Raw genomic sequence first — 25,679 nt, 5'->3', positions numbered from 1 at the left:
CGTTATGCACAGGAGTGAGCTCATTACCTCCCCCTGAAGACAGCAAGATGCACATGCTGATAAGTGAATTAGTCGCTCTCCACGCTTTTTCTGTTTTTTCCTTTTTCGATCTCTCTTCCATTCTGGCATATATTTTTATTGTTCCAGCCCAACCCCCCTCTCTTTATTTTCTTTCCCTTCCTCCCTCCCTCCCTCCTTATCTGTCCATCTCGATTATTCTCCACCCTGTCATCTCCCCTCCACCACCAAGCTCACTTCCTGTGCCTCTTCTTCTCATGCCCTTCCCCACCTTCCCTTCATCCTCCCTCAAACCTGTTAAGGGGTATTGAGCTCCTCTTACCATCCAAAGCAATTCAATTAGGTCTTTGCCTTACAAGATTTTTTTTTTTTTTTTTACTATCCAAATAAACCCCGGCCGCTTCTGCTGCTAAGCGAGGGGAGGAGGGAGAACTCATAGACTATTTGAATTCATCCCAGCTCGTTGTCAAGGTCTCTCTTCCTTTAAAGGTAATCTTTTCGCTCTAATGAATGCGTTTATCTGGCCGTATGAAGGCTGAAGAGACGAGCTTGTAAATGGAGTGGTTTATTCAGCCTACCCTGAGCACCAAATACCCACAATCTGGAAAACGTCGCAAGCGGTGAAAGGGAGCGTCTGTTTAACGGAGTCGACTCGTTGCGTACGGCGTTCTGTAGATGTGTTCGTACCCTGGGAGGTTAAAGACCGATGTAATTCACCCATAAAAAATCCCAAACGGTTAAATATTATGCACCGTTTACTTCCGTGAATGTTTTTGTAAGTGTACCATATTACATCCCAATAAACTACATTGAAAATTACAATTTTAGTAAGTCCAAATGTTGACCACAGAACATTTTCTTACTTTCACATGGGAATGTATTTTATTTTATTTTTTAAACCTGCAGGAAAAGACTGCAGTAACTTGCTCCTTTTACCTTCTTTGCATGTGGTACTGGAACGAACTGGTCAAGATCATAGCCGTCATTACGACATCTCCCATTTTTTTCTACTTTTTATGGAGGTAGAGTAAAATAGATTGGTGCTTTATGCTTCTGGTTTATGTACATCATTAAGCCTTTGTTCTAAATTTTGCTCCTTCTTCCGCCTCCCTTTCCCCCTCTGGAGGTTTGTTAATATCCAACTGTCATTGTGTGTTGACTGTACCAGTCGTCATTCTGTGACACACACACACACACACACACACCTCAGACAGACCCTGGGAGGGCACAGCATGACATCCAAACTGCACCCAGGGCAACGTGTCGGGACGCGTCAACACGCATGCATCTATCGCATCCAACCACACAGCATGCGTGCAGATTGACATGTACAGCACGCTTAGACACACACACACACACACACACACACACACACACACACACACACACACACACACACACACACGCACACGCACACACACACACAGAGACACACACATAAGGCTCAGAGCTACAGAACTCGCTTGCACATGCACTCTTGCGGCCATTATTAGATCACCCTATTTGAAGATTAGAGGCAAGTCAAGAAAACAAAGCATCTTCAAAGGCAGAGCGGGTGAGGTGGGGGCAGTGAATATGATGGAGGAAAAGGGGAGGGCTTCCCACTGGAGGAGTGTGAATGAAGGATGGAGTGAGCAGGGAGAAAGAAAGAGAGAGGGAGAGAGAGAAAGTGCGGAGGAAATCTCTGATGTGTTGTGATGCTCCACTTGCCGATTTGGCTCTTCCGCCACTTATTTATCCTGATCGGTTGCTCCGTTTCATCCTCTGTTGACTCTGCGGTTTCTGTGCTCTCACCAATAATAGGCCAATTACTTGCTGAGCGAGTCACTGCTTGACAGTCCTGGACACACTCGGGTGCTCATCCCTGCCCAGGGTTCTACGGTTAACACAGGGAAGCTGCTTAAGAGAACTCGGCGCAAAGAGCCGAGGTCGGCTAAGAGCTGCTGCTCCGTCTGAAGGTTTAGTTGTGCTTGGATGTTCAGCGACTGTATAGTTGTGTGGTTGAGGGGGGAAGAGGGTGTGGGTGTGTGTGATGTTTACAGCAGGTTTGTAATTTATGAAACTCGTGGTGGGTGTAATATGTAATGATGATTTATGGCTTTGAATTGCCTTTTAAAGTCCCCCTGTTGCACATAAATCATTCATAAGTGTAAGTGGCTCCCCGTTTTCTGGACTCTACAAGCTGAAACCGGTTGAAATGAGATGTTGCAGTGAAAGTGAGCTTTCATCCTGATGGGTGAAGGTTCGTCTCATAGACAAACGATGACGCAGCGCTGCCTTCGTTTGTTAGCAACCCGGCAAACATGTGGGGGAAGCTTGAAAATTAATTCCTGTTATGTGCACGAAACGTCTCACACCGAAACATTTTAGAATGCCACCTTTAACTTGGAAAAAACCTCATGCTCAGGAATTGTTTGGGCTGGATAGTGTTAGGTAGAGTTGTAACACTCTTGCCTTGCTGGAAGAAAGTCTTCAGTTCAAATCCCAGCCAGAGGTCTTTCTGCACTCCAGTGTCCTCCCACAGTCTAAAAATATCTGTTAGGTTACAGCAGGGAAAGCAGGATGGATAAAATATTGTTTCTAACAAAACTTGTAGCCCAATTATTATTATCCCTTCTGTCGGTACTCTGTATTATCTCCTTTGTCAATGGGAAAGCACTCACTCTTTTCCAATATAATTTCACAAGAATCAGAGTTCCGTGTTGTATTTTTTTGCTCATCCTAAAGCTTTTCCAGGATTTAGTTCTGGAAGATTTCTTCTTTGGTGAACCATTACTGTCTTGGTTTGCCTTTTTTTGTCACACTTTAACTTTTAAAAATAAACAATATATATTGTAAAACAATTGACTTGAATAAATACTACAATCTGGCACTATGTGAAAAATGACTGAAGTAGGTGAAAATGTAGGTAGAAGTGACACATCAAGCCCCGATATAAAAATAAACTGAAGAACTGATGAGAAGCAACATCACTGACTTCTTGAAGTCTGGAAACGGATGCAGACGCCCTTTGGAAATCAAACAAATCACAGTGAGAGCCATTATTTTTTCACAGAACAGCGATGAAGCTTCCCAGGGGGCCATCCTGCCGAAATGACCCCAAAAACACGAGGTCAAAAACAACCAAGAACATTACTTTTCCTGAATTCCCTCTTCTATATGTCTAATGTAAACTCACTTTAATTTTTTTTAGTTATTACATGGTTTTGTGTTTTTACAGACATTTATAACCGTTTTAATTTGTGTTTTTAATGTTGAAAAGTGTCCTTGGGTGTTCTGAAAGGTCAAATCAAATGCGATATTTTTATTATTATTATTATTATTATTATTATTATTATTATTATTATTATTATTATTATAAGCCCTGCATAGGTAGGAAGCTCACATCCAGCCACAGACAAAAATGCAGCACCTTGGTAGCTTGGATTGTTGTTCGTCGTCCCCCGTGAAAGTGGATCTGTTAACTGAATCACCTCACGTGGATCTCAGAAACAGATGTTGACGAGCATCGCCGCCTTTCAAAACGTGCAGCCGTGTGAAATCATGCCCGAACATTGCCTATAAAATGAAACCATGAAAGCCTGAATGAGACTGCGGCAAGGAAGGTCTATGACGATGTAAATAGAATGCATTTTAGTGTTGGTGTTGGGTAAAAAAAAAGGAAACCTTTGGAAAAATCAAGTCCTTTGAAAGAAATTGAAAATCTATTGCTCAGTGGCAATAAAAATACAAGGTAGACTGAGTCATTTGAAGTATAATATCACAAGGTCATAGGACCTTTGCACTTGTCTCTTTAACAATTGAGGAGAATAACTGAGCCAGCTCAACATTCTCACCTTATCATGAGTAAACTTACTATGATTTTGCAGAAATTCAGAAAAAATTGAACACAAAAAGAAAAACTTTTCCTGCTGTTGTGAAAGTAACACATCTTACAGATTGTTAGTTGCTATTAGAAAAATGCAATGCTTTGAAAAAGTAATTTGGTTTTTAACAGATTTCTTCTGTCTTTTCTTCTTTGTTGCATTTTAATTTCCCTGGACATTGCCTTTCTACCCAATTCTGCACAATTCTCATTCCCTTCAGTACTGTCTGGAATTTCTCTCATTAAGTTAAATTTCTCTGGTTGAATTTTAACCGGGCCAATCAGAGTTGAGGGAGATGGAACCGTCGTTCCCTGTTGAGGGAGATCAGGAGATACGACGAGGAAATGTCTAAACCATCTTCGCCGTTCAGCCGCCTCAACGCCGCCACACGTATGGCGATCCAGCTGGACAGGTGGATCCCGCTCCTTCCTCGGTTGGGCTTGGTGGAATTTTACCAGGAGGTAGAATTGGAGCTGAAGACGGTAAAGGCTGTGCTAGCTACGAGACCTAAGCCAGCTCCACCTATTGCCGCAGCCTGCCCGTCTCCGGCCGCCACAGCCCGGCCACCGGAGTTTCCCGCGCCCGCTGCCGGCGTGCAGCTCCCCGAGCTTCCTGCGCCCGCTGCCGGTGTGCAGCTCCCCGAGCTTCCTGCGCCCGCTGCCGGTGTGCAGCTCCCCGAGCTTCCTGCGCCCGCTGCCGGTGTGCAGCTCCCCGAGCTTCCTGCGCCCGCTGCCGGTGTGCAGCTCCCCGAGCTTCCTGCGCCCGCTGCCGGTGTGCAGCTTCCCGAGCTTCCTGCGCCCGCTGCCGGTGTGCAGCTTCCCGAGCTTCCTGCGCCCGCTGCCGGTGTGCAGCTTCCCGAGCTTCCTGCGCCCGCTGCCGGTGTGCAGCTTCCAGAGTCCCCTAGTGTCCTTCCAGAGTCCCCTAGTGTCCTTCCAGAGTCCCCTAGTGTCCTTCCAGAGTCCCCTAGTGTCCTTCCAGAGTCCCCAGCTCCCGCAGCAGCCGGCGCTCCGCCCGAGCTCCCCGGTGCTCCTCCCGACACTCCGCCCGGCCGTCCTGCCGGTCCCCCGCCCTCTGCTCCGCCTGGCCGTCCTGCCGGTCCCCCAGCCTCCGCTCCGCCCGAGCTCCCAGCTCCAGAGCTCCCCGAGTCCGCTGCCGGTGAGCAGCTCCCCGGTGCTCCTCCCGAGACTCCGGCCGGCCGTCCTGCCGGTTCCCCGGCCTCTGCTCCGCCCGAGCCCCAGTCTCCAGCGCCTGCAGCAGCCGGCGCTCCGACCAGCCCGCCGCGGCTCGAGCTCCGCCTCCAGCGTCGCCGCCCACCGCGGCTCGAGCTCCGCCTCCAGCGTCGCCGCCCACCGCGGCTCGAGCTCCGCCTCCAGCGTCGCCGCCCGCCGCGGCTCGAGCTCCGCCTCCAGCGTCGCCGCCCGCCGCGGCTCAAGCTCCGCCTCCAGCGTCGCCGCCCCCCGCGGCTCAAGCTCCGCCTCCTGCGTCGCCGCCCACCGCGGCTCAAGCTCCGCCTCCTGCGTTGCCGCCCGCCGGACCTCCCACGAGAGGTCTACCTCCTTTGCCGTGGTCGGCCCCCGGAGGGTTTTGCGGTGTTAGAGTTTCGTTTTGGATCTAGTTTTTGTTTTCTGGACTCTTGCCCTCCTGCCGTCGCCCCTCCGCCCACCCTGTTGGGTTGTTTTTTGTTTTTTGATCGTTGGACTTTTTCTGTTGGGCGCCTGGTAGTCGCCCCTTGAGGAGGGGGTACTGTCATGATCCGTGTTTCTATGTGTTTATTTTTGAGTTTCTGTGTGATCCTGTTCCCTGTTAATCCTGTCTCTGCGTCTTTCCCCGTTGATTGTCTCCCAGGTGTGTCTCGTTCCCGTGATTGCCCCGTGTGTATTTAGTCTCACCTGTTGTCTGTGTTCTTCGTCGGGTCCTTGTCAATAGTTTGTCTATGGTCCCTGTTGAACGTCTATTGATGTCACCAGTCTCCGTGCTGCCAGTTTTCCTCGTGCTGTTTCCCTGTTGTTCCTTGTTGTGAGGTCTTCGTCATTAAATTCATCATTTTCACCATAATCTGGGCCTAAGCGTCATCTCCTCACCGTTATCAACCACACCCCATGACATTTTCAGTTTTTTGCAGAGTTGGGCCGTACACGAAACGCGAGGCTCGTAAATCTGAAGCTCGATAAGTTCCTCGGACGATCTCTGGAGATTGCGCACGTCTTCTGGGAGACTTTGATTTGCTTTACGCCGTTAGTTTTATTTAATTTCAATTCCTCCAACAAGTTATCCAGACACGTCTAATGGCACATGGAAGCGCCGTTTCCACTACAGCTCGCCAAAGCTGTTCAAGACACCTGATCTGACCGATAGGCAAGAGCGGCTCCTAATGCTGCCTCAGCGTTTAGTGTTTTTAGCTCCGATAAAGAAAACGGTGAGCAATTGTAGCATGCAGCCGCCTGAGGGATTCTAGATTGTTGCAAGGGGGAAAAAGCGCCAAACCTCATCTGAATCCTCATCTTTTTTTCTTTTTTTTTGCCCTGCCATCTCATGCATATTTGAGGTTTTCATGCTCACAAGAAAAAAAGAAACTCCTGAGTTTTGTTGAACATCTCATTTAAAAAAAAAAAACACGAGCGGGAGAACGAGAGGTTCTCCTGAGGCATTGCTCCATATCTTTTTGTTTTTTAGTGGTTGGGAAAATACGTGTTCACGGATCATGCATAGATCGATGTTTTGTTTAGCCACTTACAGATGCCATATAGTGGATGCGCCCCTCGCCGTTCTACCTCTTGACGTATTCATGGGCGCATCCGAAATATAATACCAAATCCAGAAAATGTCTCGTTTTTCCACATGATTCCCCCTGGAGTTCAGTAGCCGGGCTCATTTACTTATTGAATACGTCCCACCAACCTGAGCAATAAGTCGGACTGGGTGTAATTTGCAAAAAGCTAAGTTCAAGAGTGAAACTTGGAAAGTTAAAGCTCACTGCTCATACTCGGGGAAATTGCGTAGTTGAAAACCTGCTTCTGAGCAAGCGTTCTCCTCTTGCAAACTTCATTGCTTCACCCCAGTGACACCTGGTGCTGCATCGTCAGCAGGAAGCGCCTGGCTGCCAATATGAATAAGTTGCCTTGTGTGTGAAGTTTAATGTTGTCTGCAACTTTGTCTTCCAGCTGGAAGACGGCCAGTTCCTTTCGCACTTGCAGTGCCCTGAACTCCTTGAACAGTTGTCCCGTTTTGCCGCAAAACTCGGATTTTATGTCTAAAATAAAGTAGCATTTTATTGTGGAGGGAAAAATGATGCTTTGTTTTCTAAATTGTATAGTCATAAAAATCTGAGATCAGGGATGAAGCTCATCTTTGAACAGCAGTTTTCAAATCTTCTATTACATTCCTCAATCTAAACTTTTCCACTGTTGTGGTTGTGCAACATTGTTGTTCTGCTTAAGGCGTACCTCTGTTGTAATCTTTTGGAGCTTTTCTTTCCCTGTATTTAACTTTATCCATTTTCTAATCAACACTGATCAGCTTTTCGGTTCTTAATGATTAAAAAAAAAAATCCCACACTATGATGTTCCCTAATCCAGTGGGGGTGATTTGTTCAGAGCAAAAGGCAAAGTTAATTTTCTGCCACACATAATGCTTTACATGATGGGCAAGAAAAGGTTTGTCCAGCTTCTCTGCCTGCTGAAGAAAAAAGCTTCATTCTTTTGGCAGTATGTTGCTAAACAAAAAAGTTAAGATCGCCTAGCAACAATTGCATGGGGCCAAATTTGATGAGTGCACCGATATTTGTCCTGAGATCCTCTTTCCTGAACGAGGTGTGAACGGTATGGACTTAAAGATTTATCTAGATAGTTTGTGCTACTGTAGTGATGACGACAAGTGATAACAAAACTTATTACTTCTTTCTTTTTTAGGTAACCGTACGACTGTGACCGCATGACAGCAATCACAGTCTCTCAAAGATTGCCATTTGAAATACGCAATCAGATAAAGAAGTTAAGAAGTGATTTTTATTGCTGAAATGCACACAGAAACTGCGTTTAATTATAATTTTTAAATTTGTTGATATTCAGTGGTACACCTTGTTGAGAATAAATAATTCTGTGTTTTCCCTCTATCTCTTTTAGCTAGTTCCTAAGCTAAAGCTAAGCTAAACCTAAAAAGTGAGAGCTGGGGTAAGGAATGACACACTAGGTGACGCCCTCTTTGGGACGTAGCTCAGAGAGACAAAGGGAATGGGAAACTCTTGTGGGATGCCATTTTGCATGTTAGCTTTTAAAGGTAGCAGGTCAGAATTGACCGGCTGTGTTTTGGTTTTAATACATGGAATTCATGAATTCAATTCACTGACTCTTTTTCAACCTGTTATATCAAGAACTCAGCATGGAGAATGGATGATTCTCCACAGCCTTTATGGAAGAAACGGTTAACAATCGTAAAAATAACAGTCCTGACAATATGGAGCGTTTTAGGGGTTATTTAATTTGAGTACGTTGTGACAACAATGAATCAAAATATCATCACGATAAGAAATGCATCCCGGTAAACGATAAACAATACGATAAATGCCACCATCTAACCTGAACTGTGGATCTCTTTGGCTCCTCCTGTGTTACCAGGAGCCTTTTGGGTACTGTTCTCGTTAATGCCCTCGTTCCCTGGGTTCTGCTATTCCCTTTTCATTTTCAGAAGGTCGACTCAACAATACTCTGTCAAATGTTTACTAAAAACAAACAAACCAAAAAAACCCTTGAATCATCAGCTTCGCAGTCTTTGTTCGCGATTGCTTTCAGTCCTCCTCATTTTAAGCCGTCGTTGAGAAAAACCGCGTCTGACACACCACAAGTCCGCTCTGATAGTAAATAAAGCCTAAAGCGCTCTCTGTGAATTACATAATTCAAGATGGTGAAAGTGAGCCTGCGAGATGACTCAGTTTCCCAGAGACCTCCAGCTGTGTTCTGGGGCTCTGGAGGAAGGCGCAGCACAAAGCTCTGAAGCAGACACGGCCCGTGCTTTGGGGCCCGTGAGTCCCGCGTTCCAGCAGTCTCAATCTCTCTGAAACATAATATGCTCATGTGATAGCGAACATCACCATGAATTTCTTTTTTACGTCTCTGTCTCTGCGAGATTGCCTCCGAAAAGTTGTTTTTCTCGGCAAGCCTCTATATTTACCGTCTGATGGCGCTTGCTGAGCGCTCGGCGCTGTAATTAGGACTGAAATTTCCTTTGATTATCTTAACACATGTTGGCTAGCCTGTGGCAGTGAGTGTGAAGTGTGACTGCTGACCTTCTCTCTTCCCTCGTGGTGGAGGGAGAGGGGAAGAGAGAGAAAGTGTGAATGAGTGTGAGCATGCACTGTCAGGACTTAAAGGCAGACTGCGACTGTTTCTGCCCCCTCTGCATCTTATTCATTTCCCGTCTCTCTTTTCACTCCAGACACTTGTCCTTCTCTCCGTCTTGTCTGTCTGCAGCCATTTAACCCCAGTCATTCTCTGCGTTTATCTTGCACCACGTTTACACGTTGTCAGTCTTCTTTATTCCTTCCTGCCCTCTTTTAATCTTGGCTTTGTCTATTTGCCAGGAGTTAGACTTTTTTTTATTATCTGAATGAAGTGTGAATAGTTATATCCTTCTTTCTTCTAAAAAACACCCAGCGCATTGTTATATTTTCAAGTTCTATGTTTCTTTTTTTTCCTCATTTAGTTTTATCCCTTTGTCATACATCAGAATCAGGGACATCTCCATTTTCCCGATCATGAACAGATTGAAGGACGACATGGTTTTGCTCTTTTTTTTAAGCTGAATTAATTTCTTGAGTTACTTAGCTACTAGGTTGTGCAGTTGTTTTTTTTTTTTTTTACAACGGCTTATTCTTGTTTCAGCACAAGAACCACAGTTAAGACCAAATTATTCACCCTCCTACCTGATTCAGGCCTACAGTATATATTTTCTTCTTGTAACTGGCATTCATATTCCATGTTTAGTTATATCCTTAAATTAAAAATGCTTTTTACTACTTTTTAATGTTTCATCACATAAAATACTACCAGAATGCATCAAAGACTGTGGTTGAAATGTGATAAAATATGAAACAGTCCATGGGGTACGACTAGTTTTTCCAGTCTGTATATTCATGAATGTGCGACATGTTAGCATGTGTCCGCTTCGATGTGAGCGTGTTGGGGCTTTTCTGTGCGCTCGTTTTGAGATGCCCTTGTGGTCGGGCCAAAAATACCACTGGTGACCAAATCTGGCACAGACCCCCCTGCTTGTTTCCTCAGAGGCTACGTCACGGAGCGGCTTGGCGCGGCGCACGCCCGTGTGCAATCACACGCGATCCAGTGAAATGCTTTGATTTCCACCACATCTCGTTTGAAGTGCAAGAGCCTGACAGCTTAAGATTAATATAAGCCCCCGCCCTCTGAACCTCCCTCATGAATGCGCATGTGTGCGTGCGTGTGCGTGCGTGTGTGTGTGTGCGAAAAGAGAGACAAAGTTGCTCTCTTGTGCGTGCGGCGCAGAGGAACTCCTGAGTGACACACAAGCCTCGTCCTGCTCTCGCGGCGTCGCTGCTGGGTCCGGCTCGCCGGCTGGCTGGTTGGTTCTTTGAACTGGAGCTTCTGACACTCACACATCACAGCAAGGGCACCTCTGTACCTCTCATCTTGTCATCTTTACATTCCAGTCCTTTCTCCTGCCACATCCTTCATCCGTTCTTTTTTTTTTTTAAACTGTCACTTGCTGGTTGCTTGGCTGACCACATCAAAGAAGCTGACCATCTCATCTCCAATCATTCCAGAGCAATATTTGAGCAGCTTTTTAGGCTTTTTGGATGGAGCTCTCTAGGACGAGTGTTGGCAGAAAGAATGCAACAAGTAGGCCAAATAGTCTGATTTCGACTGCTGGGGTTTGTCTTAAGCTGTGGCTGGCAGGGCTAATTAATAATAAATTGCTGGATATTCTTTCTTGTGGCTTAGTTTGTGGTTTTGAGACAACTCATTTATCCGAAGACAAGTGGGTGCTCCCAATCCAAGGACATAATCTTTATGCAAAATTACATCAATGCTCTTATAAACCCATCTAGAAAGTATACCTTAGGGTGTATCTACCACATATTTTATTGCGTAACTCACTTGTATTTGTAAGTATAAAATATGGATAAGGAGGGAAATTATAATTCCACCCCACAAAAGGACTCAGAGATGCACTGAGAAATAAGTTGATTTTCAGCTTATTCAGGCTGTTGGAAATTCAAAAATCCAATCAGTGAACACTCACGAGAGCCACCAATACACATCAACAGTCTTTAGTGTAGAAGCTGTCACAGCTCAGTGCCACAGTAAACACACAACCACACACTCATCCACCATCCGAACCTGCGACAGCCGTGTCGAGGACTAAGGCCTCCTTATGTGGGTTGTGGTCAACCCCAGCACCACCTCAGCACCCAGATGCTTTTTTTAATTGAAAGATTTGCGACTCTTTTGTGGGACATGCCAGCTTTAAGAACACGTAATGCCAACTTTCTATTTAATCCATTGTAAGTCAGAATTTGACACTCAATGGCGGTGACGGAGATGGGGGTTCGTCCTGCAATCGGTGTGTCGCCGGTTTGAGCCCCTGCTGTATCTGTCTCTATTGTTGAGTCCTTGAACAAGACCCTTCACCCACCTTGCCAGCTGGTGTCAGTCAGAAGGGCCGTTGGCGCAGCGTAGCAACCTGCCCCATGGTAGCTGTGGCTACAATCCTGTAGCTTGCCAGCATTATCATTGTAAAGTGTGTCCTTATAAAAAGCCCAAAATACTTCTGATGTAATTTATGAAAAATGCTGTCATGTCATTGAACTATTAAGCCCAAATGTTAGATTATTGAGAGTGCAAGGTGAATTTCAGAGTATTTGTTTTTTTTTTCTGAACCTCTTCCACAACAGTCATGCAGCAGAGCCACCACTTTACCGTCTGTGCCTGAGACGCAGCGTCACCTCAGGCAACCTTCGATTCACCTTTTATTATAGGTTTTCTTCATATAAGTTTTTATCATTTATTTATTTATTTAACACAGAAACACACCCACCAGCTGCTTGACAAGTGTCAGATTGACATTCTGTAGCCTAAGGCGCCCTGCATATTGTACAGGGACGTATATTGATGCAACCTGGGGCTTTTAACGCCAAGTCTGTGACCCAAGTCGTTCTTTGTTCAGTACATTTCAGAACAATTACATTTACTGCTTTCTTTTTTTACTCAAATGTTGCTTTATGTCAAATAAATGTTGCTACTATGGGACTAATGATAGTGTATCGTTGTACTGCCTGCACCATACTTATCGCGATAGGGGCATAAAGAGTTCATTGTCTGATTGATGTGCGCTGCTTTGTTAGAGGTTCCTGGAAGGTTAGCTGAACTATGGCATGCGTAGGAGGTTAATTGCCATTGTTGCCCACTGTCTCCGTTACGCTAAGCTAACGCCATTAAGATTTCTCAACTTAACGCAGCACATTAAAGGGAAGATAATTTTGCTGTGTTCGTCCCTAATGGGGCCTAAACAGTCATTGAATGATACGTCATTGTCTGTTTAGGCAATGATGGAGGGACAGTCTTCAGAACAAGCTCGCTTCTGAGGTTCCAGCTGGCCCTTTGGCGAGCTTGCATTATTGATGTCTTTGTTTACACGAGGAGACCCTTTGTCAGGTTGCGGGGCCTTTTGAAGGCTTTTATTAGTCACTTTATAATTAGTTGTTTATGTCTCGGCTCGGCTCCGTCTGGAAGGACCCCGCTCGTCTCTGGATTTACGGCCGCTTATAGACTTGTTCTCAAGCTTCTTGTTTGACTTCAGATCTTCAGAGAAGATGCATTCATTTTCTGGTTTTTGTTCCCGTTTTGATGGGAGGTATTATTCCATCTCCCTTTGTTTTGCCTCAGAACTCTGTCGGAGTCCGTTATGCGTGTCTGTATATTTAAGACACCGGGTGTTGATGTGTAACGCTGTCTCTGCCGGGAGACGATGTGGTATCGTTAAGAGGAATCCGAGGAGTCCATTAACGGGGGGAAAAAAAAAAATCGAGTGTCTCTGCGTTTCTATCTACCCTTCCCCTCTTCTTTCTTTCTGTCTGTCTCTGTACGTTTCATTTTCTTTCTTCCTCTCTCCGCCTCTCTGCAGGGCGCCATTAGCCATTCAGCACAGAAAGGCCTTGAGGAATTGAAAGCGACAGAGCAGAAAAGGAATAGAAAAAACTGAATTGCGAAGGGAGCCGAGGGTGGAAAGGGCTGAGGGCACAAGGGGATGGAGTGAGGTGTCAGGGGTTCTGGACACAAACCCGACAGAGAGGACGTACAGCGTGGCACACAGAGATGGGAGAAATTAGGGACGGGCCAAGAAGATGAAAAAAAAAAAAATCCAATGGACTGACATGAAACAAGAAAGAGAATTAGAACTGAGACAGAACGAGAACTAAGCGCTAAACTGGAAAAGATACAGAGGAAGTGTGACTAATAGAGAGAGTTGGAGTGGAGAAGAGATGCACAGTGCATACATGGGGTATGCTAATTGTGGATTTCTGAATTATAAATGAGATTAATAGGATGGGCAGAATATTAATATATTCTCGTTTTGCTTCTCCTGTTTTACCCCAGACACTTTAAAATGGTAATGCCCTTTTTTTTTTTTTTTTTTGCCAACAAAAAGCACCTCATTTTTTGTTTTTTTGTCTTTGTCTTCTATCTCCCTCCTGTTTTACCAAGGATTTCCTCTCTCTCTCTCTAGCACAATGAGGCATCTGTTGAATAATTGCTACTTAGTTCCATCAACACAACTTACTGAAATAAATTAGTCTGTCACATGACTCGCAGGCTCATCATTATATTTCTTTCACATTCTGCCTAACCCCGCCGCCATTAGCAGGCTAATGTTTAGAGTGCTCCGTTCGACTCGCGAAGACATTTGGATGAACTGCAGAGACGATTCGCGCTCTTTTTGTGCCGTGCTATTTTTTTGTTTGCTCTGATTTGCATCTTGCGTTTGCGGCTCAGTGACAGAAAAATAAATAAATAAATGTGTTCTCCCCCTCAGGTCCTGGCAACATGGAGACTGTATCTCTTCGCTGTCAAAGTGCCCACCAAGGTAAATGTTCCTCGCTCTCAGTGGAATTTAATGCCTTTTGCTTGCCAGACGTGAGCTCACGCTAATGCAGAGGCAAAACAAAATCCTCAGCAGAGAATGGAGAAGTAATATTTACAACTCTGATGATGGTATGTAATGATACCGTAAAAGTGATATGTGGCCACTGGTATAAGGCAACAGAAAGGTATCTTAAATATTGAAAGCAAAAAAAAAAAGAAACTTTAGTATTCTTGAGGCAAATCAAACTTTTATTTCCCAATAAAACGGGATGATCTGTGTGTAAGCCAGAAACAGACATAAAGGGAATCTTTGTTCCTGTTCCTGGTCCTTGTCCTTGCTTTTGATGTAAATAGTTAATCCAGATAGTTTTAATTTGTTCCCTCAGTACGGAGTCTAAAACTGAAATTAGACATTAGTAAAGCTTCCTATTATGTGCAGTATCTCAGCTGATCCTAAAGGTTGTTTGTGCAATCTACTGCAGAAACCTCTTCAATTTCAGGGTCATCATAGCCCCAAGTGCACCAATAATCACTGGCACCAATGAGACCTGGACTCTCCACAGCTTCTCTTTTTACTTTTTGAGACCTTAATTTGTTTCTGCTCTCTACTCTACTATTAATTTTGGACCCATGAAGTCTTTGTCTGGCTGCCATCTTAAACCCTGCTATTATGTGCTGGACCGTTCCTGGGTCATCTTTGCTCTGCCTGAATCTTGAGTCATGTACAATGTGACAAACCCAGATATTTACCATTTTTGTGCTGAAAACCTGCTGCAATAGTTAGTGCCTTTGTGTTGTCCATCAGTCTGGGCCTCTTTGGCTATTAGTGGGAGTTTTCAACATTGATTACCTCCGTCACCCTGTTGGCGCCATGTAGAGGCCTGTCGCTTGATGGTGTCGTCTAGTCCTGTTCTTGTTCTCAGGCCTGACACATTCACTTAACAGCTCGTCTTTGGGTGCCATCTTCCTGATGTACTCCTGGTTCTTTGCTGTTATGCCCTAAATATCATTAGTCCTCAAACTCCTTCCTCTGCTTGACATACAATCTCAGGATGCCGGAGTTTGGGTAGAACCTTCCATGCATTACAAGAATCTTCCACGTCTTGACATCAGTGGCTTATATCTCCTTTCATCAGTGAGTTAATAGATGACTGGAAAAGCATATGGGTTGATGAATTGGACTCTTTTCAAGACCTATCTTACTCACCTTACTTGTAGGTTGAGGCAGTCTTCCTTGTGGACTCATCATGGTTGCCATTTTCCTGTGGAATCTGTTGGTCAGGAGCAGCAATAAGTCATTGTTTCTAAGGTTAGACACATCAAGACAGTTACTACTGAAGGCTCTGGGCCCAAAATGTTAAATGGCAACCCTCCAAAAAGACCTTTGAGATGCTGACTGCAGCCCAAAAACAACGAAAGAAGAAGTTTAAGAAGAAATGATCTTGGAAGGTCATGTCTCTTACCATAAAATCAACTTCCCCTTTTTCATTTGATCTGAATCTAATTGTATTCTTGGCTTTAATTGGAATGAATCTGGCTCATGTGAAATGACTATACATAACAGAACTGTATTTGATTTGGACTTGTTTGACTTTTAAAGAACCTCACGATGACATTTGCTGTAAATTGGCTTTTTCTTTTTTTATTTTAAAGAAATGCATTCTTTATTAATTTGTGTTAAACAATTATAAAACAAAAGTTGATGTAAAAGGTTATACAAGAAATAATGAGATGTAAATTTAATCATAGATATTTAAGGTGTAAGACGAGACTTAGTCGAAATTGTTATGGGTCAATTTGCATTCATTGTCTTCTGGGTTCAGCAGGCAGTGACTTCTTGTTTTAACCCCATTTGCATATTTTTTAAACTCCAGGGTCTAATTAATGTTGTAGCAATCCTTAACAGATTGTTTTTCTTAAAAATTGTGCATACATTATGCACATCACTGAAAACCAAAGTGATAGCTTGTTCCCGTTTTCTTTTTTCAGGTGGAAGTCACTTTCAACTTTTTGGAAATCAGAGCAATGAACACCTATCCAGACTACCAGGTCAGAAGCTCACCTGTGTGTGAACCACCCAATGAGTGTAACTTCTTGCAGAAAGAAAAACTGATCTCATGTTTATAATCAGGTGGTCATCGATACAGACAAGACCACCTTCTCGCTACGCCTTCAGACGCAGGAGCAGCTGGATCACGTGGTCAACCACATCAACTACGCCCTCTCCCGCGTCTTCAACAACTCAATTTATGCGTAAGTCTTGAAAGAGAAAAAAATTTTGTGGGTTTTTTTTTTTTTTTTTTTTGTCATCTGAGACGAACAACACTGACCTTCGTGTCGGCGAGCCGGCATCATCGTATTGTTTTCTTCTTTAGCCGTCAGATTTGTTTTTATCGGCACTGTAATTTGCAGCGACTTTATTTCTGCCTTGGTACATTTTAGGACTCGGCAGCAGTTGCTGTTTATAAAGAGGTTCATGTGTGGAAGATGAAGCAGCCGAAAAAACCCACTGGCAGTGAGTTAGCAGCAAACCCTCACTCTATATGCAAGAAGCTGTTCTTGAACTGGCCTCTTGTCCTGGGTGGATTGTCTTTTGTTTAAGTCCGATTTATTTTAGGATTCTCAGTCTTTGATGTTCCTGACTTCGTCCTGCTTGTTGGCGCGCTCAGGGCCGTGATGCCACATCCGTCCAGTTCCACGCACTTTTAACAGCTGTTTTTCATCCGGCTCCCGGTAGATGCTCGCTTCCAGTGAGCACATTTAAAGACACTAAAGAGCGGAGAGAACAGAGGGGGAGATGATGATGTGGGTTTGATTGCACAGCCGTGTCACTGATTGGTTGTGCTGCGCCGAAGTGGAAAATGCAGGTGGTATAAAAATAACTCGCGCCCAATGCTGATTCTGGTGATAAGGCAAAGATTAAGGTCGCGAATGTGGTCAGGTGTGTGCGGTTTGTTGACAAACAGGATTAAGCGCGATGTGTGCTGAATTCAGCAGCATGATGTAATTCTATCAACATAAAACAAAAAGGAAGCAGATGCAATCAAACATCATGTGCAGTACAGTAAAAGGATTCGTACTTTTTTTTTCGCATTTGGTGGCATTATGATCGCAAGCTACAGTTTTTTTGACATTTTCCAAAAAATAGTGCATGATTGTGAGAAAAAGGGAAATGGATGGAGCAAAGTCTATTCTCAGCAACCAGAATAAAAAATCTATTTATAGAAGATTTAAATTTGTCAGTTAAAATCTCCGTCTGCATTGACTGCTTGCTCTGGCAGGCCAAATTTACACCATTCTTGAATTGACCTTTCAGGTAAGATAAGGTCATTTTATTTATGTAGCACATTTTCAGCAACAAGACTGAAGTTCCAGGTGCTTTACATGAATTAGAAGAAAATACAAACCAAAAGAAAGACAAAAAGATTAGTGAGTTATAAAACTAAATATTGGTTTTTCATGTTTAAAAAAAAAAAAGATTATTCAATGAGTCCTAAATAGCACCACACACATGGTGTTGATAAAGCAGATTCGGTATATCACATGGTAGTCTTAAGTTCAGACCTGAATCCATTCTGGGAATCCTTAGAAAGACGTGGCAATTGATGGCGTCAGGAGTTCTCCATCCAAACTAACAGAGCTTTTGCTATTTTACACAGAGGAATGAGCAAAAACCTCATTTACTTATTCGAAGCTAGAAGGGATGTACCCCAAAAACCTGCTGCTGCAACTACAGGAAAAGGCGATTTTAAAGTATTGACTAAAGTGGTGTTGGTGCAAACACACGCCACACTTTTCAGATTTTAATCTGTAAAATCATTTGAAAACCCTTGTATCCTGTTGCTTCGTAACTTGGCTCTACATTTTGTTGGTCCATCAGCCAAAATCTCAATACGATATTTTGAAGATTATTTGTACAATGCGGCAATGTGAAAATGTTTTAGGCATGTTATGCTTTTGCAAGGCTCTGGATGTTAATTTTCTCCAGAATCCAACCTATTGACATTTGTGCAAAAATAAAAGTCATGTTTCCTCCAGTATAGTATGGTGTGTTTAATGTATTTAGTTGGTTTAAAATCCCAGTTTCTCACAGATTTCTGCATACTCAGTGTCAGTTTTCAGGAAATAAACAATAGTATCAGAAGTATTTTCTGTTAGGTTGCCAACCAGCGTCTCAGGAATCAAATTCTCCTTTCTGCTTTTTATTTATTCATGACCAGTGCACAATGTCATAATCAGCTTTGACTTTGTAGAAGCTTTTGATGCATCTCGGCTCTGACTTAAGTATCTATAATGAACAAAAATGAGCCTGCTGCAAATGAGACTCTTCCCCAGTGCAAACAGGGCTCTGTAATAACCTTAAAAAAAGATTACAGAATTTAGCCGTGTAGGTTGGTGTAGTTTTGTTAAAATGCTCTCTTTGTGCGCTTGTGTAACTCGGCCAGAAAGGAGAAATGCATTATTGTTATTATTGCTAATAGCAGAAGCCTGCCCAGCAATAAACGGGTGGGCTGCGCCAAAGCTTGAAAGCCGCCTTGTGCCAGACCTTTGAAAAGGGGAAAGAAAAGGGAGTCGTTTGCAGAGCGGTCTGCTCGTTTTGTCCGACCTGAAACTAAATCTGCAAGACTTTAATTCGCAGCTCCTGTTGGGAGCGATCTGTGTCATCTTAGATGTGCCTGAAGCGCTGTGGGTGTTCCGCTAAAACTGATTTCAGTGATTTGTTAATTTGCAGTGATTTTTAGTTTTTGTTGTTGGCTTTTTAACTGTTTAACTATTAACACTTTTGGTTAGTCAGCCCTGTTTTTGACAGACTGCGGCAAGGGGATGCCTAGTCGGGTCTTTAGTGTGAAATACAGCCCAAAACCTGTGGGAAAATAGTTTTTAGATTGAATTACTCGTCACTTGCAAAATTAAATCTAATCCCAGATTGAATCCGGGTGAAACAGCTGAAACGTTGGCAAAGAAAAAGTTACGATATTTGTAAGGGGGAAAATTCTTTTTTCTGGCGCGATGAGTAGTCAGATGGATCTGAAGCCAGTCAAACGTTTCGACATTCCCAGCTATTCATTTCCAGACATGCATTTTTATTTCTGCTTTCTTAGAAATCTAAACCTGATCTTCTCCTTTGTTGCAATTACCACATTCTTCACGCCAACACATGGCTGCAGGACAGTAACCAAGAGAAACAAACACCTACTTAACATCTGCTTGTTTTTTTGTTGTTGTTTTTTTCACTGCAGGTATTAAACATTAAGTTGCAGCACAGCTCGACATGACCTGCCTGTAGATTTGTGTGCGGCTGAACGATTTTTTTTTTTTTGTTTGTTTTTTTCAGTCCTCCGATTTGCCGAGCGGAGGGAGACGTGCCTGATGGCAGCCAGAAGTTTTCACCCAACTCCGAATCGTCATTAGAACCTCCGAAGACCTGTGGTTAGTTCTGCACACACATGCCCACGTAGCTGGAGATCAACAATAACTGCAATTGAGAGTCCATTTCCCCGCTCTGACAGTTACACCATAAAAAAAAAAAAACTTTTTAGGACTTGTCCGAAAGTGGGTGAGAAGCCCGAATTCTTCTTCTTCTTTTGCTTGTAATCTTCTTAATCTACATGAAGAGCTCTTTGAAGATCTTCTTGTTGTCTTTCATCTCACCGTACCACAGCCGATCTCAGTCTCTCACATTGTGACATTAACTTTAATGCACCTCATCTCTTTTAAGCTTCAGATTTCTATTTAACTTCTTTTTGTATTGGACCTCGTCTGTTTGTGATTTGTGGACACATCTCGTCATTTCAGGCGGTTTTTCTGAGACGTACGCTGCCCTTTGCGACTACAATGGGATCGGCTGCAAAGAAGAAGTCCAGTGGGTGAGAAGGCCACGTTGATGCTAATTCGATTCCTTTTTGATACGATCAATATTGATTTAGTAGATGTACCTGAATGAGTTAGGATATCATCAAAATGTAGACGTATTTACGTAACTGGCTAATTGGTGAAATATTGAAACTCATATAGGTTTGTCATACTTGAAGTGATGCATTTGATGTTTTTGTTTCTGATAAATTTTAAGTGTTATATTTATTTGTGTTGGTCAGTTTAACCTTTCCATACACAAGTCATTAAAAGAAAAAGAGCACAAAATCTTGGGAAAAAAAAGAGGCAAAACTAGTACAGAAACAAAGTATAGACTGAAAAATTAGCTTATTTTCTAATATTGTGTAATATCTTTCACTTTTTAAACACGCAGCATCATCAAAATCAAATCAATGCAATCTTTCCTGTATATTTTTATATTTTCCTCCTAGGAATTTCAGCTGAGTCTGAAGTCAAACTCGTAAAAAAAGAAATAAATAATCATAATCAAATCTTATTGTATTTGTTGTAAAAACAATTTATTAAAATAATTTGCTAATTTGAAAAGTAAAAAACAGTTTCAACCTCTCACAACTATTATTCCACGAGTCCCTCTTACTGAATTACCATTGTATTTAATATTAACTGCATAAGACCAAGAATTTCTAATGTAGATATGCTATATCATAACATATCATGGTATATTGTTCAACACAACATCCTCTGCAAGTAGAATAAACAACTAAGGGTCACTACTAAAGAAGCTGGGTGCTCAGAGTGCTGCATCCATGAATATTAATAGAAAGTTGAGTAAAATCAAAACATGATAGAAAACGGTGCAGAAGAAACGGGTTAACCGTGTCCAGTTTAAGCCTGTTTAAGAAGTTTTAGGAGATTTTTCTTCTTATTTTCAATAAACAGAACAAAAAAGAAAAAAAGCTGATTTGCTGCTTAGTGGTCCAAACTTCTCCCTGAAAGTACATGTTGTATTTCATTTGGAAATAAATACTCCAGAGTCTGGGGGGGAGGAGGAGTGAAAAGGAACAAAATCAATGTTGCTTGAGGTCCAGTCCAAGATTTTGAGAACTTCCTGCTTCTCTTGACTGACAACCTTTGCAAATATGCAGATTTTTTTTGTTTTTTTTTCTCACTGGGACTTGGAGCCTGTCCAACGACTGATTTAATGGCCGTGGTAAAATTGTGTTTGATAAGACAGAAAACTGCTCTAGGCACTCAAAATGAAAAACTAGAGAGAACACTGCAGTGGAGCTGAGGGAATAATAATAATAATAATGAATGCATATATCTCAATTACCCGGTTCTCAAAGTTTTTTGTTTTGTTTTTTTTTTTCTTTACTTTTGTTTGCCTCTCTGTTGTTTCAGGACGTTGACACGATCTATCACTCTCAGGACAACCGGGAGTTCAACCTGCTGGACTTCAGCCATCTCGACAGCAGGTGACACACTTATCCAAACTTTGATAAACCTCCCGACTCGTTAAGGCTCGCCGGCGTCTGCTGCTGCTTTCAAAGAGCGTTGTCAGGTCGAGCCAAACTCTTCGGCTGCGGCGCCACACCGCTCCGGCACATCGAGCTTGACACGTTGCACCGAAACCAGGCCAAATGCATGAATAAATGAAGGTTGTTTGCAGCTCCACCAAGGGCCATTTAGCAACCGGAGGAAAATAACAAACACATTTGATACTTGTCAGTTCTGCTGCAGTCGATATCTGACTGACGTCTGCCTGGCTTTTCCTTCTTTTTTTTCTTTCTTTCTCTCCTCTCTGATTCACACATTCAGCCATGTCTTTGTCAGTACAGAGACGCAGCTGAATGAGTCGGTGTAAAAGTGATTAACCATCAAGGTCACGGATGGTGTGAGATTTGCTAATATTTCTTCAACTGCTTCAGAATGTCTCATTTAATACTTAAATGAGAAATCCTGACGTTCTTCAAAAAGCCTTTCATCAGCGCGATGCGTTACGCGCTGGATCTGAATTAAGAAAACATCCAATGTTTTGAGCAGTAATTGCTTACCAAATTAAATGAGACTTGGAACTAAGTTGTGTCGAAGTGGCTGAGTTCGGCTGTTAACTCCCCTTAACTTTGAACTGAGAAATTTGCAATTGGATTTTTGTGGATGGCCTGGGTTTTGCAGAAACTGCTCATGAACTCGGTTCTCACAATTTTCACATGTTGTAATCTGAAGAGTGTGGCATGCAAGCCAAATTTCACTGCAGATACTGCTCCAGGTCTCCTGTGTTGCCTTAAAAAGGTTTGCATGTTGTTTAATTTCCTCAAGGCGTCTTAATGGCTACTTTCACACGGTAGATGTTGATGCTCAACTCTGTTTCTTTTGCTGAAATCCGATTTTTTTGTTGTTGTTTTGTTTGTTCTTTTGCGTGGTCGGTCATGCTGCTAATTAACATCAGCCACACATAATCAGACTTGTGGGTGAACGATTTATGACTCCAAAGTGACCTGCAAGCGCAGAAAAATAACTTCGACGTGATAATGGAGCGATTTTTGAAGCAGTTGTCGAGCAGTGGGAGCCGACAGTGTTGTCAGAAGATCAGTTGACGAAGGAAGCTAAGAAAAAAAAAAGAAGGTACAACGGATAGTAATGACCTTTTGTGGCGCTTTGACTGCAACTTCTGCAGAGAGGTCTGTCGGGATACGACTTTATCTGACAAAAGTCAGATGAAAAGTGACAGCTTGGAAAGCGATTGATAAAAATTCGATTTAGCGCCACATTTGGAAGTGGTACAAATCAGATTTTTTTATTTTTATTTTTTATGAATAACATTGAATGTGGCAGCAGAACCGTGTATCTGCTTGGTTTGATCTACTCCAGCCTTGGTCTTTAAAAACAATCCCTGCTCCTGTTCGCCCTGTCAGGAAGCTTCATTTGGTCTGACATCAGTCCAGTCGTGTCCTCAGCGAAGCCAGCCATATTAATTTTAATTACTCCTGCATCACTATTTAGTTGTTTTCCATTTTATACTCATTAACATACCATGTCATGCCTATGCACTTAACCTTTCCATATCACCGTATTTCCGGGTTGTTGGATATTCCGATGCGGTCAGGTGATCAAAAGAATCTCTCAGATAATTTAATTTTATATTAGTTTTGAAAGATATACCACAATATTATAAAGTAAGTTTATAACAAGCAATGTACTTATAATCCACATATCACAAAGTGAACCTCTAAAACCCAAAATTGATCAATTTTTTCTTGCAGTGTTCTCAAACTACATAGTAGCATACAAGTTGGTACTCTGCACGATTTGCATTCTAACCATTTCTTTTTTTTTGACCTCTTGATATTTAGCTTAAAGGTCAACCACATAGACTCAAACACTAGTTCTATATGCCATGAAATAATCACTCTTCAATATATTATTAATGTTTTACTTCCAGCAGCAGCAGTGTAACCTTTTTGGTCCATACCAAGATAAAAGCTGCTGTTTGCCCACATTATTGGATAGAAATAAGCTTCCCTGAAACACGGTTTCATTTGACCCCAAATGTCTGCAAAGATTTTGAAGTATTAACCAAAATATTCCCAAATAACCCTCCCATTACAGACTTGTTGTGTGGTTTTAAAAGCATGATAATTAAAGATAATAATTCCAATGTTCCGGCTGTGACTCAGTAATTTTGGCAGAAATGGTTGAGGGTAAAGATCACGGCATGCCATTTAAAACTGAACTCGAGTTTTCTCGAGCGCCATCGAACAAAGTGGCTCACATTTTTTCTAAAGTCAGGTCATAAAGCAAACCGTGACAGAAAACTGCCTAGGATTTCAAATGTAGCTGAGATTTCCGCTATTGTTTTGTCTGAAATCTGTTGGTACACGCCTGAAAACACTAAAATATAATTCATGTGTCCATCTGTTATCTCAACCCTCGCATCCTGGCAGGGGTCGCAGGTGGGTTGGTGTCTACCCCCAGCAGGCTGGGGTTTCATTTTTGCTCTAGTATTTTCTGGCTGAACTTTTGTTTTGTGAAACTTCTCCTTTTTGTTTTTTATTTTTTTTATTGCGCGTCATGGCATTTGGAGCAGAAGCATTTCCCAGATGATGCATGGCGTCTCATCAGCTGTCACTTCACATGAAAGTGGAGTGTTTTTAATCTAATAAGATCCTGTCTGGGTAAAATATTCAGTGTCAGTCTTTTGTTCAGTCCTTGGCTCCCTTTCTGTCTTGTGCTCTCTTTTGCATTTTTTTGTAGATGTTTGGTAATCTTGGAGCACAGAAGGGGGATGAAATGCTTGTCAGAGGAAGAATCAAGGAGTTGCACAGCTGCAACATGCCACGTGCTCACTTCGCTCCTTTGTTTTTTTGTTTGTTTTTTTTAAATCTCTCGTTTCTTAACTCAGGTTTTTGGGTTAGGGTGAGTATTTTCAAGAATTTTGCTGTTCCTAAAATGATTTGACGGAGGATTTTGACTGCTTTTCTCATCCTTCTCTTATGTTTTATAAATGTTTTGTTCTGAAAAGCTCTCTTAGGCTCGTTTTATTTTCCGTTACATCTGTAGCTGCGTTGCTCCCAGTACATGAAATGCTCTCATAATAACAAGAATGATTTTTAATTTTTTTATTTTCTATTTTTCATCGTAAGAGTGAAGCCTTGCTTGGATTCTTCTTTTTTCTTTTTTGTAAAGTCACATTACAAACGCAGCATTCATTCTTTTCAATTGAAGCTGTTCGTGACAAACCAAAGTAAAGCAGCATATAACGGTAAAAAGAAAAGGAAAGGTTAAATGGTTTTCAATATTTTTAGCTGATTTAAATCTGAAAAGTGTGGCATTCGTTTCTGGATTCAGCCCCCCTGAGTCGAATACTTTTAAAGGACGATCTTTGCACATCTAGAAACAGAAATGTAGAAAATAGCTTATGCTTGGTCAAGTTGGCTGGAGTGCAACAGATATTTTTAACACATATTCTCCAAATAATTTAGCAAAGTAGTCTAATATTTGTTGAAAATGTATTTGTGTCTGTCATGATCCGTGTTTCTGTGTGTTTATTTTTGAGTTTTTTGTGTGTGGTTCCCAGGTGTGTCTCATTCCCTTGATTACCCCGTGTGTATTTAGTCCCACCTGTTGTCTGTGTTCCTCGTTGGGTCCTTGTCTAAGTTTGTGTAACGTACGTGTAGTCAGTCTGCCCGCACAGTTGAACTGTGAAGTCCTGTGTGGGCATTAGCTCATTGTGTCAGTCTTTGTTGTCAGTGCTACCGGTATTTAGCTGCGTGCTAACTTCTGTGCTGTGTCGCCTGTTTTTGGACTGTTTGAGCATCTTCTCCATTAAAACCATCATTATCATCTTCATACCTGGGTCTCTGCGTCTTTCCTCACCACCACCAACCACAACTCATGACAGTGTCAGTATTGATCCAAAATATAAACTGGATTTTGTAGAGTTGCAGCATTAAATAAAAGGTAAATATTTCCCAAAATTTGTTTTAGATTGACTATTTTAATTAATTTTATTCTTATTTATTTATTTTACACCTGGCAACAAATGGGCACTGCTTGCTGATTTTAGCAAAATGTAATCAATGAAAACAGACAAATTGTTAATAAAAGAAAATACTTTGACTTGTACCTACTGTACATAAATAAATGTTTAAGATTTTATTTGTCTGTGAAAATCTTTAGACATCCCTGGTCTAATATGACCAAAACTGTCACCTTGGCTACAAGGTACATTTCAAACTTGGACTGCGTTTTTTCAAAAACACTGCAAGCTGATAAACGATAAAGGCTGATATGAAAATACGGCGATGAGTCATTGCTTGAAATCGCTGCCTGCTTTCGGTTCTTTCTG

General features: G+C 42.3%; 1 protein-coding gene across 3 annotated transcripts in view; it reads left to right on the top strand.

Moving 5' to 3' along the window:
* Positions 1 to 25,679, top strand: part of carmil3 (capping protein regulator and myosin 1 linker 3) — a 108,584-nt gene that overhangs the window by 9,626 nt on the left and 73,279 nt on the right. For all 3 annotated transcript variants that reach the window (XM_008432998.3, XM_017310137.2, XM_017310136.2), the window contains exons 3-8: positions 13,947 to 13,997; positions 15,986 to 16,045; positions 16,128 to 16,249; positions 19,332 to 19,426; positions 19,793 to 19,863; positions 21,233 to 21,306. In XM_008432998.3, the coding sequence (XP_008431220.2) occupies positions 13,947 to 13,997; positions 15,986 to 16,045; positions 16,128 to 16,249; positions 19,332 to 19,426; positions 19,793 to 19,863; positions 21,233 to 21,306 (473 nt within the window). The remainder of the gene's footprint in view (positions 1 to 13,946; positions 13,998 to 15,985; positions 16,046 to 16,127; positions 16,250 to 19,331; positions 19,427 to 19,792; positions 19,864 to 21,232; positions 21,307 to 25,679) is intronic.

This window comes from Poecilia reticulata, chromosome 17 (assembly GCF_904066995.2).
Source record: "Poecilia reticulata chromosome 17, P_reticulata-male-v2, whole genome shotgun sequence".
NCBI lineage: Eukaryota > Metazoa > Chordata > Actinopteri > Cyprinodontiformes > Poeciliidae > Poecilia > Poecilia reticulata.
This window is presented reverse-complemented; position numbering and strand designations above follow the sequence as displayed.